Genomic DNA, 12,588 nt, shown 5'->3' with positions numbered 1-12,588 from the left:
ATGACCGATGTTGGTTTACCCTCCAACAGCCGCACCGAATCCAAATTTTTCAATTCCTCTCTAATGTTATCGTAATTTGCCTTTCCCCAGTTTAGCAACTCCCATCATCCCTATCCTAAAGTAGCCTAAAATATAAGGAATTGTGGTCACTACTCCCAAAATTTGGCAGAAGATGGGAAACTGATTTGTACTCCAGGAGATAGCGTTTCTGGAGTTCAGGAAGTAGAGGGTAGTGCAGTACTCAGGAAGGTACCAAGGTCACAAGAGTGGAGCTGCAGGCATGAAGGTGGTTTGAAGTGTGTCTACTTCAATGCGAGGAGCATCAGGAATAAGGTTGGTGAGCTTGAAGCATAGATTGGAACCTGGGACTACGATGTTGTGGCCATTACAGAGACGTGGATAGAACAGGGGCAGGAATGGTTGTTGGAGGTTCCTGGGTTTAGATGTTTCAGTAAGATGAGGGAAGGTGGTAAAAAAGGTGGAGGAGTAGCATTGTTATTCAAGGATAGTATAATGGCTGCAGAAAGGCAGTTTGAGGAGGATCTGTCTACTGAGGTAGTGTGGGCTGAAGTTAGAAATAGGAAAGGAGCGGTCACGTTGTTAGGAGTTTTCTATAGGCCCCCAAACAAACAGTAACAGAGATGTGGAGGAAAAGATTGCAATGCAGATTTTGGATAGGTGTGGTAGTCACACGGTAGTTGTCATGGGTGACTTTAACTTTCCAAATATTAGAACATAGAACAGTACAGCACAGAACAGGCCCTTCGGCCCTCGATGTTGTGCCGAGCAATGATCACCCTACTCAAACCCACATATCTGCCCTATACCCGTAACCCAAAACCCCCCCCCCCCTTACTTTTTAGGACACTACGGGCAATTTAGCATGGCCAATCCACCTAACCCGCACATCTTTGGACTGTGGGAGGAAACCGGAGCACCCGGAGGAAACCCACGCACACACGGGGAGGACGTGCAGACTCCGCACAGACAGTGACCCAGCCGGGAACCGAACCTGGGACCCTGGAGCTGTGAAGCATTTATGCTAACCACCATGCTACCGTGCTGCCCACGGTATTGCCCATATTGATTGGAATCACTATAATTCGAATAGTTTGAATGGGGCTGTCTTTATCCAGTGTGTGCAGAAGGGTTTACTCACACAATATGTGGATAGACCGACAAGAGGCGGGGCCACATTGGATTTGGTACTGGGTAATGAACTGGGCCAAGTGTTCGATTTGGTTGTCGGAGAGCACTTTGGAGATAGTGACCACAATTCGGTGACTTTCACTAGAGCAATGGATAGGGATAGGAACATCCGGCAGGGCAAGGTTTATAACTGGGGGAAGGGTAATTACGATGCGATTAGATTGGGGAGCATCAGATGGAAACAGGAACTGTCAGGGATATGCACAATTGAGATGTGCAGCTTGTTCAAGGAGCAAATACTGGGTAGCCGTCCCTCTCTGGCAGGGAGGAAATGGTCGAGTGAGGGAACCATGGTTTACAAAAGATGTTGACTGTTTTGTCAAGAGGAAGAAGGGGGCTTATGTCAGGATGAGAAAACAAGGTTCAGTTAGGGCACTTGTGGGATACAAGATAGCGAGGAAGGAGCTCAAGAAAGGGCTTAGGAGAGGTAGGAGGGGCATGAGAAGTCCTTGGTGGGTAGTATCAAGGAAAACCCCAAGGCTTTTTCCACTTATGTGAGGAACAAAAGAATGATCAAGGTGAAGTTAGGGCACGCCAAGGACAGTAGTGGGAACGTGTGCATGGAGTCAGAAGAAATAGGAGAGGCCCTAAATGAACACTTTTCTTCAGTGTTCACAAAGGAGAGGGGCCATGTTGTTGAGGAGGATAGTGTGACACAGGCTGGTAGGCTGGAGGAGGTAGATATTCAGAAGAAAGATGTGTTAGAAATTTTGAGAAGTCTGAGGATAGATAAGTCCCCTGGGCTTGATGGGATATATCCTAGGATTCTTTGGGAGGCGAGGGGTGAAATTGCAGTCTTTGGCTTTGATCTTTATGTCCTCACTGGCTACAGGAATACTGCCAGAAGATTGGAGAGAGGCGAATGTTGTCCCCTTGTTCAAGAAAGGGAATAGGTATAACCCTGGGAATTATAGGTCGGTTGGATGACCAGTTGGGTCATCGGTAATTATTGGAAAGGGTCCTGATGGATAGGATTTATGATCATTTGGAAAGATACAACTTAATCCAGCATAGTCAGCATGGAGTTGTGAGGGGTAAGTCTTGCCTCACAAGTTTGATTGTATTCTTTGAAGAGGTAACTAAGTACATAGGTGAAGGTAGAGCAGTTGATGTCGTATACGTGGATTTTAGTAAGGCGTTTGATAAGGTGCCCCATGGTCGGCTCATGCAGAAAGTAAGGAGGCATGGCATGATGGGAAACTTGGTCGATTGGATCAGTGACTGGCTATCACATACAGAGGGTGGTGGTGGATGGTAAATTTTCATCCTGGAGCCCAGTCATTAGCGGTGTAGCCCAGTTACCAGCGGTTGCGGGGGGGGGAGAAGAGAGAGAAGGAGTCGTGTGGGATGGGGAGAGGGGGAGGAGACGCGAGCGGGACAGAGTGGGGGGGGGGGGGGGGGGAACATGACGACACGAGAAGCGCGCGAGACGGGGGGGTCGTGAGCGGGGGCGAGACGCGCGCACGAGGGGGGGAGATGTGCGCGCGCAGGGGGGGGATAATATCTCTTCCCCCCCCCCCCCCAGCCCCGTCTCGCGCGCGCGTGTGTCGTCGTCCGTCTGTCTCTCCCCCGCTCCTCCCTGCGCGCGTCCCGTCTCTCTCTTTCTCCCCGCCCGTGTTTCTCCCCCCTCCCACGCGTCCCCCCTCCCACGCGTCCCCCCTCCCACGCATCCCCCCTCCCACGCGTCCCCCTCCCACGCGTCCCCCCTCCCACGCGTCCCCCCTCCCACGCGTCCCCCTCCCACGCGTCCCCCCTCCCACGCGTCCCCCCTCCCACGCGTCCCCCCTCCCACGCGTCCCCCCTCCCACGCGTCCCCCCTCCCACGCGTCCCCCCTCCCACGCGTCCCCCCTCCCACGCGTCCCCCCTCCCACGCGTCCCCCCTCCCACGCGTCCCCCCTCCCACGCGTCCCCCCTCCCACGCGTCCCCCCTCCCACGCGTCCCCCCTCCCACGCGTCCCCCCTCCCACGCGTCCCCCCTCCCACGCGAGCCCCCTCCCACGCGAGCCCCCTCCCACGCGAGCCCCCTCCCACGCGAGCCCCCTCCCACGCGAGCCCCCTCCCACGCGAGCCCCCTCCCACGCGAGCCCCCTCCCACGCGAGCCCCCTCCCACGCGAGCCCCCTCCCACGCGAGCCCCCTCCCACGCGAGCCCCCTCCCACGCGAGCCCCCTCCCACGCGAGCCCCCTCCCACGCGAGCCCCCTCCCACGCGAGCCCCCTCCCACGCGAGCCCCCTCCCACGCGAGCCCCCTCCCACGCGAGCCCCCTCCCACGCGAGCCCCCTCCCACGCGAGCCCCCTCCCACGCGAGCCCCCTCCCACGCGAGCCCCCTCCCACGCGAGCCCCCTCCCACGCGAGCCCCCTCCCACGCGAGCCCCCTCCCACGCGTCCCCCCTCCCAGGCGTCCCCCCTCCCAGGCGTCCCCCCCTCCCAGGCGTCCCCCCCTCCCAGGCGTCCCCCCCTCTCAGGCGTCCCCCCCTCTCAGGCGTCCCCCCCTCCCAGGCGTCCCCCCCTCCCAGGCGTCCCCCCCTCCCAGGCGTCCCCCCCTCCCACGCGTCCCCCCCTCCCACGCGTCCCCCCCCTCCCACGCGTCTCCCCCCCTCCCACGCGTTCCCCCCTCCCACGCGTCCCCCCCCCCCACGCGTCCCCCCCCCCACGCGTTCCCCCCCCCACGCGTTCCCCCCCCCCACGCGTTCCCCCCCCCCTCCCACGCGTCCGTCCCCCCTCCCACGCGTCCGTCCCCCCTCGCGCGTCCCCTCCCGCGGATCCCCCCCTCCCGCGCGTCCCCCCTCCCACACATCCCCCCCCCCCCGCGGGTCCCCTCCCGCGAATCCCCCCCTCCCGCGGATCCCCCCCTCCCGCGGATCCCCCCCTCCCGCGCGTCCCCTCCCGCGGATCCCCCCCTCCCGCGCGTCCCCTCCCGCGGATCCCCCCCTCCCGCGCGTCCCAGTCCCATGCGTCCCCCCCCTCCCACGCGTCCCCCCCCTCCCACGCGTCCCCCCCCCTCCCACGCGTCCCCCCCCTCCCACGCGTCCCCCCCCCCACGCGTCCGCCTCTCTTCCCCCGTCTCCCCTCCTCTCTTCCCCCCCCCCCCCCCCTCGTGGCGCTTGCGCCCGCCTCTCTTCCCCCATCCGCCTCTCTTCCCCCATCCGCCTCTCTTCCCCCCCCCCCCCCCCCGGTTCCGCTCACGCCCGCCCCACCCCGCTTGCGCCCGCCCCACCCCATCCCGCTCGCGCCCGCCCTGCTCGCTGACTCCCTCACCACGCTCGCTGGCTCCCCCATCACGCGTGATCCCCCCTCTCGTGACCTCTAACAGGAACATCCTTCCTGCATGAACCCTTTCTAGTCCTGTTAAAATAGAATAAGGAATCATTCTTCTGAGCTCCAGCAAATACACTCCTAACCAACTCAATCTTAATCTTTCACAATTAACTGAACACTAATAATTTTATTGTTTAAGTTGCCTTCCACTATTACTCTGATAATGTGAATTTTACCTGATGAGACGAGACCAGTTCCATTCCTTTTTTAACGTACTCCCATTTCTTATTTCTCTTGGCGCTCTCGCACTTCTCTCATTTATCTCTCTTGCTATAACTTCCTGTTTCATTAATCCTATGGTTTAACACTGTGATTTTTGAATGCAACACTGAAGTTGATATAGGATGTTGGTAAGATGCTTTACTCTTTGTTTCTCTGCAGGTTACCCAACACTACGGATAGAAAAAAATGACCTCAAAAGTGTTACACTAGCAGAGGCAAAGGCCAGGGTAAAGGACATTGCAATCTCCAGGGAGAGGATCACTTTCAAAGATGTTCTTCAGGAAGGTAAAAAGCTTTGACTACAGTTGAGGTTTACAGCAAAAAAATGTATTCCTCCTTCCCCCTCCCCTTCTTTGATTGTCATGTACCTTTCCTATCCTGTCAGATGATAGGATAATTAACCCGAATCATTAACTCAGTTTCTCTCATCTGATGCTGCTCAACTGCTGAGTATTTCCAGCATTTTCTATTATTTTTGGAGGTTTGCAGAATTTGCAGGATTTTATTTTTGTATTAGTGTGCAGGAACTGTGGCTGTCTGAATTTCTCAGCCTGCCTACTTTAATTAGGCCTCATTTGGAATATTGTGTACAATTGTGGTCGCCACTCTACCAGAAGGATGTGGATGCTTTGGAGAGGGTGCAGAGGAGGTTTACTAGGATGTTGCCTGGTCTGGAGGGTATTAGCTGTGAGGAGAGGTTAGATAAACTCGGTCTGTTCTCACTGGAACAACAGAGGTTGAGAGGCAACCTGATGGAGGTCTACAAGATTATGAGTGTCATGGATAGAGTGTATAGTAAGATGCTCTTTCCTAGGGTTTGGAGAGTCAAGTACTAGGGGACATAGGTTTAAAGTGCATGGGAAAATCCACCCACTCTCTGACATCACTGCAGTAATAAACACTCATTTCTTAAAGGTACTCTCGCTGCAGATATTTATATACACTCCCATTTATAAATACCCATTTCTTAAAGGTACTCTCACATGACAGTAGCCCAATCCATCACCCACACCAGCCTCCCATCCATTGACTCTATCTATAATTCCCGCTGCCTCGGAAAGACAGCCAGCATAATTAAGGACCCCACGCACCCCGGACATACTCTTCTTCCGTCAGGCAAAAGATATACCTCCTTCCGTCAGGCAAAAGATACCAAAGTTTGAGGTCACGAACCAACCGACTCAAGAACAGCTTCTTCCCTACTGCCATCAGACTTTTGAATGGACCTACCTCGTATTAAGTTGATCTTTTCTCTACACCTTGCTAAAACTGTAACATATTCTGCAGTCTCTCCTTCCTTCCCTAGGTACGGTATGCATTGTTTGTACAGCATGCAAGAAAATATTTTTCACTGTGTACTAATACATGTGACAATCAGAAATCAAATCAAATCAAAGCACGGTAGCATGGTGGTTAGCATAAATGCTTCACAGCTCCAGGGTCCCAGGTTCGATTCCCGGCTGGGTCACTGTCTGTGCGGAGTCTGCACGTCCTCCCCGTGTGTGCGTGGGTTTCCTCCGGGTGCTCCGGTTTCCTCCCACAGTCCAAAGATGTGCGGGTTAGGTGGATTGGCCATGCTAAATTGCCCGTAGTGTCCTAAAAAGTAAGGTTAAGGGGGGGGTTGTTGGGTTACGGGTATAGGGTGGATACGTGGGTTTGAGTAGGGTGATCATGGCTCGGCACAACATCGAGGACCGAAGGGCCTGTTCTGTGCTGTACTGTTCTATGTTCTAAATATACAGAGCAATAAAGAAATAATTGAGTAGTGGATCTCCAGCCATTGTTTTGTTGTATGTTCTTTGCAGTCAGTTATTCTTGATGTATCATGTAGCTGCCACTTGATGGCATTGTGGAACTTTCTGCAAAAACAAACCAATCTGTTTTTTACTTTTTTAAAAGTGGATGTCGAAACTTACGCACAAACCACGGTTCTCATGTCATGTGTTATTGATGCAAAACAGCATTTGCACATATAATCTCCTGCCTGAAACTAAGAAATGCATAACAACCTGCCCTGCCTATTTCTTGACCAAACAATCTTACCACTTAGACTTTGGTCTTAAAGGAGTATGCCTCCTTCCTGGCAAAAAGTACATTATCTATCTGTTAATATAACTTAGTGAATAGCCCCATGGGACATCCAAGATACAAGAACAGCAAAATATTCATATAAACTTCAAATTGTTAATATAAATATTCATATAAAGTTAACCATAAAGGTAAGAAAATTCATTTTTTTTAAACACTTAAAATTTAAGCTGTTGAACATCTAATTATGCTCTAGGTCTTTTACCAGGTATTATGGAATCACTTTCAGGGATTCACTGAAGGAAGTGATGTCACGTCTCCTGTGATCAGTCCAAAGATGTGCAGGTTAGATGGATTTGTCATGCTAAATTACCACTTAGTGGTAGGTGGCTAAGGGGGGTTATGGGTTTGCAAGGGAGTGAGCCTAGGTAGGGTGCTCTTTCAGAGGGTCGATCCAATCGTGATGGGCCAAATGGCTCCTTCTGTACTCTAGGTATTCTATGACCTAGGAATTGGGGGTATAGATCAATCGAGTAAAGTGCTGCTTTACCCGTGTCTATGTATGTTCCAGTTCAAGTTATGATAATGAGCCACATATTGGTTACTTATTGTTTGAATTCCTGTCACTCGTATACGAGTCAGAAACAGAAGAAGCAAAATTGAGAAATGTTGAAGAGCACCACGTACCACAGAGTGACAGAGCTGGAAGAATTGCCAAATACAATAGAGTGACAGCTGGCTGCTTACCTGGACTGGCTGAAGATCCTTAAGAGTTCAGCAGTGCAAAAGACTCCAATACAGACAGGACCCTGAGAGGTTAAAAACTATCCGAGTACAGTAGCCACATAGCAGACAGGTTGATTGTCAGAAGGACAAGTTTATAGTTACAAGATGCAGGATTGGGATCCTTGGCTGTTCTGACAACAAGCCTGAAATTGGAAGCAGCAGCTTGGAATTTGCTGCTTCCCACATTCCCACACTGAATCATTTTGTGGGCAAGACTTAGTCTGAAAGCTTGGAAATTACCCCACAGCAACATCTGAGCAGCAGTCGAGAAACAAAGCAGAGCCAGAAAAGAAAGAAACAAGCCTGAGCAGAAGACACTCCAACAAATAAAAGCAGCCAAGTTTGTAGCAATACTCTTATCTATAAAAGGTAAACATACAAATGTACAAATTAGGAGCAGGAGTAGGCCATTCAACCTCTCAAATCTGCCTCGCTATTCAATAAGATCATGGTTGGTCTGATTATGGCCTCAACTCCACTTTCCACCTACCCGTGATATTCTTTGGCTCCTTTGTCAGTCCAGAATGTATCTGCATCTGCCTTAAACGTATTCCTTGTCTCCACCATTCTCCAGAAAAGAGAATTGCAAAGACACATGACCCTCATCTCGCTCTTAAATGGAAGACCCCTTATTTTCAATCTGTTACTTAGTCCCAGTATCTCCCTGAATCACAGAATATTACAGTGCAGAAGAGGCCCTTCGGCCCATTGAGTCTGCACCGAGGCAAGAAAGGCCACCCACCTAATCCCACTTGCCAGTACTTGGCCCAAAGCTTTGAATGTTATGGCATGCCAAATACTCATCCAGGTCATTTTTAAAGGATGTGAGGCTCCAGCTGTATACAACTTCATCATGACCTCTCTACTTTTGTAATCTATGTCCCGATTTATAAAAGCGAGTGTCCCACATGCCCTTTCCACTGCCTTATTAACCTGCCCTTCTGTCATAGAGTCATAGATATTTATAGCATGGAAACCGGCCCTTCGGCCCAGCTTGTCCAGAGCGCCCAGTTTCTATCCCTAAGCTAGTCCCGCTTGCCTGCATTTGGTTCATATCCCTCTATAGCTACCCTGTCCATGCAATTAAATTTATTTAAAGGAAAAAAATTGTACCCGCCTCTCCCACTGACTCTGGCAGCCCGTTCCAGATGCTCACCACCCTCTGTGAAATAATTTCCCCTCTGGTCTCTTTTGTATCTCTCCGCTCTCACCTTGAAGGCAGATTACGACCTGAATGGTTGTAAAGTAGGAGAGGGGCGTCTCCAGTGGGACCTGGGTGTCCTTGTGCACAATTCGCTGAAGGTAAGCATGCAGGTGCAGTAGGCGGTAAAGAAGGTTCATGGTTTATTGGCCTTCATTGCAAGAGGTTTTGAGTATAGAAGCAGGGATGTGTTGCTGCAATTGTACAGGGCCTTGGTGAGGCCACACTTGGAGTATTCTGTGCAGTTTTGGTCTCCATCTCTGAGGAAGGGTGTTCTTGCTCTCGAGGGAGTGCAGTGAAGGTGTACCAGACTGATTCTAGGGATGACTGGACTGTCATACAGGGGCTGGTTTAGCACAGCTAAATCGCTGGCTTTGAAAGTAGACCAAGGCAGGCCAGCAGCACGGTTCAATTCCCGTACCAGCCTCCCCGAACAGGCGACGGAATGTGGCGACTAGGGCCTTTTCACAGTAATTTCATTTGAAGCTTACTTGTGACAATAAGCGATTTTCATTTCATTTCATTTTTTTCATTTTCATATGAGGAGAGATTAACTAGGTTGGGATTGTTCTCACTGGAGTTCAGAAGAATGAGGAGGGATCTCATAGAGACTTATAAAATTCTAACAGGGTAGATGCAGGGAAGATGTTACCATTGATGGGTGTGTCCAGGACCAGGGGTCACAGTCTGAGGATTCAGGGTAAACCATTTCGGACAGAGATAAGGGACATTTCTTCACACAAAGAGTGGTGAGCCTGTGGAATTCATTACCACAGGAAGTAGTTGATGCTGAAATCTTGAATATGTTCAAGATTTCAGATTACCTGCTACCTCTGTCTCCCTCCCCTCTGCCTCGGCTAGATTTAGCACTTGGGGAGAATGGGATCAAAGACTATTGGGAGAAAGCAGGATTAGGCTATTGAGTTGGATGATGAGCCATGATTGTGATGAATGGCGGAGCAGGCTCGAAGGGCCAAAAGGCCTCTTCCTGCTTCTATCTTCTATGTATCTATGTAATGTCCTTTCTATAATAGGGTGACCAGAACTGAACACAGTATTCCATGTATGATCTCACAAATGTCTTGTACAACTCCAACAAGACGTCCCAACTCCTATATTGAATATTCTGACCAATAAAACCGAGCATGCTGAATGCCTTCTTCACCACCCTGTCCACTTGCGACTCCATCTTCAAGGAGCTCTGAACCTGTACTCTTAGATCTCTTTGCTCTGTAACTCTCCCCAACTCACTACCATTAACTGAGTAGGTCCTAACCCGATTCAGCCTACCAAAATGCATCACCTCACATTTATCCAAATTAAACTCCATCTGTCATTCAGTCCTGTTGAAATCCTTCACTATCCACTATACCACCAATCTTGGTGTCATCTGCAAATTTACTAACCATGCCTCCTACATTCTCATCCAAATCATTAATGTATATAACAAATAACAGTGGACCCAGCACCGATCCCTGAGGCACACCGCTGGTCACAGGCCTCCAGTTTGATAAACAACCCTTCACAACCAAACTTTGGCTTCGGTAGCCAAGCCAATTGTGTATCCAATTGCCTACCTCACCCTGGATTATGTGAGATTTAACCTTTTGCAACAATTTCCCTTGCAGTGCCTTGACCACATCGACTGCACTGCCCACATCTACCTTCTTGGTTACCCCTTCAAAAAACTCAAATCAAATTCGTGAGACATGACTTTCCCCTGACAAAGCCATGCTGACTTTCCCTAATTATCCCTTGTCTGACTTTCCCTAATTATCCCTTGCCTGTCTTAACTGCCTGTAGATCCTGTTCCTCAGAATACCTTCTAACAATTTACCCAGTACAGAAGTAAGGCTAACCGATCTGTAGATCCCAGGCTTATCCCTACAGCCCTTCTTAAACAAGGGCACAACATTTGTCACTCTGAAATCTTCAAACACCTCTTCTGTGGCTGATTCAAATATGAAAAAATGAAATGAAATTAAAATCGCTTATTGTCACGAGTAGGCTTCAAATGATGTTACTGTGAAAAGCCCCTAGTCGCCACCTTCCGGCGCCTGTTCGAGGAGGCTAGTGGGCGGGCAATTTCCTCCCAAGCCTCCCACAACGTCCTGGGATACATTTCATCAGGTCCTGGGGATGTATGTGTCTTAATGCGCTTTAATACCTCCAGCACCTCCTCTATGTTCACTCCTCAAGACAACACTTTTTATTTCCCTGAGTTACCGAACATTTGTGCCTTTCTTGACAGTAAATACTGACGATAAAGAAAGAAAATAATGCCTTCAGAGATCTACGGACAAGCATTCCGAGGTTCCTTTGTTCTTCGGAACTTTCCAGTGTCAGACTTTCATAGTATACTTCCTTGTTAAGTTATTCCTTCCAAAGTCTATTACCTCACACATTTTTTAGGGTTAAATCCCATCTGCCATTTATCCGTCCATTTGATCTTCCCATCTGTATCTTCCTAGACCCCAAATCACTCACTTCCACTTGCCTTGCACCAGTGGAGGTGCAATTGGCCCTGTTCTGTGCTTTGCTCCAGATTTCCCACCTTATTTCCATCCCGAGTTCTTCCTCCCATTTTTCCTGTGTTTCGTCCAGTGGGGAGACTGCTCTTTCTAATAATCATCCATAACGTCCCCGCGGTTCCCCCTTCCAGGTTATGTACAGAGGATGCTCAGATCGGTGCATTTCTACCTTTCTATCACCAGATGGAGCTTTGACTTTCCTGTGAGATCATTACAGTCTGCCTGAGTTAACTCGAGTTTTATTTCCTTTGTCTGAACTCTACATCGGAACTCCAGCCGTACTTTGAAGAATATTTGCATTTTATGCTTCAATCTTGAGTGCTTTCCTGCTCCTGACACACATTTCGAAGTTTACTGACCTGTGGGAAAACGGCTTATGCTTTCATATTCAAGATTTCTTTCCCAGTTCTGATGGCTTTCTGTTTCCCTTTAAACAAGAAAGTCCTCCCAGATTTGGCCAGTCTACCTCTTAAAAAGAGAGGAGAGAGAAATTTTCCAAAGTCCTTACTCGCTGGCTTTCCTCACAGAACTAAACAAAAGCTGGCATTCTGCACAAGATCCGCCGTCTTTCCTGAAAGTTTCTGACTGGCTTCATCAACCACAGACAACGATAGGAGCTGGCTGAGAATCCTATATACACCGATTGCCTGCTTGCCAAGTCTATCAAACGACATCACAGGTTCTGCCACAGAACCTAGACGGGACATCGTAACCAAGCCCAACAGGACAGGTATGTTCCAATACAAAAAGAGCTGCAGGGTAGATGGATTGACCGTGCTAAATTGTTCATAACTCTCTGTAGTTTGTTGCGGTTTTAGACACAGCCTTACCAGGCTGTGATGCAGCCAGGTAGGATGCTATCTGTGGTACACCTGTAAAAATTGGTACGAGTCAACAAGTCCATGTTGACATACCGAATTTCCTTTGTTTCCTGAGGAAGTATAGGCACTGTTGTGCTTTCTTAGTCGTAGTGTCGACGTGGGTGGACCAGGACAGATTGGTGGTGATGTGCACACCTAAGAATTTGAAGCTGTCAACCATTGCCACCTCAGCACCATTGATGCAGACAGGGATGTGTGTGATAATTTACTACCAGCTCCTTAGTTTAGGTGACTTTATAGAGAGATTGTTGTCATTACATCACGCCAGTAGGCTCTCTATCTCCCTCCTGTACTCTGACTCATAGTTGTTCGGGATCTGAACCACTATGGTCGAGTCATCAGCAAATTTGTAGATGGAGTTGGAGCCACATTTTGCCACGCAGTCATGTAGGTATAGGGAGAATAGTATA

The 12,588-nt window shown here is 49.9% G+C and overlaps 1 protein-coding gene across 1 annotated transcript in view; it reads left to right on the top strand.

Annotated features, from left to right (window-relative positions):
- Positions 1–12,588, top strand: part of ryk (receptor like tyrosine kinase) — a 319,820-nt gene that overhangs the window by 163,669 nt on the left and 143,563 nt on the right. The window contains exon 9 of the mRNA XM_038815667.1: positions 4,911–5,036. Coding sequence (XP_038671595.1) covers positions 4,911–5,036 — 126 coding nt within the window. The remainder of the gene's footprint in view (positions 1–4,910; positions 5,037–12,588) is intronic.

The sequence above is a fragment of the Scyliorhinus canicula genome, chromosome 13 (genome assembly GCF_902713615.1).
Source record: "Scyliorhinus canicula chromosome 13, sScyCan1.1, whole genome shotgun sequence".
NCBI classification, from domain to species: Eukaryota; Metazoa; Chordata; class Chondrichthyes; order Carcharhiniformes; family Scyliorhinidae; genus Scyliorhinus; species Scyliorhinus canicula.
This window is presented reverse-complemented; position numbering and strand designations above follow the sequence as displayed.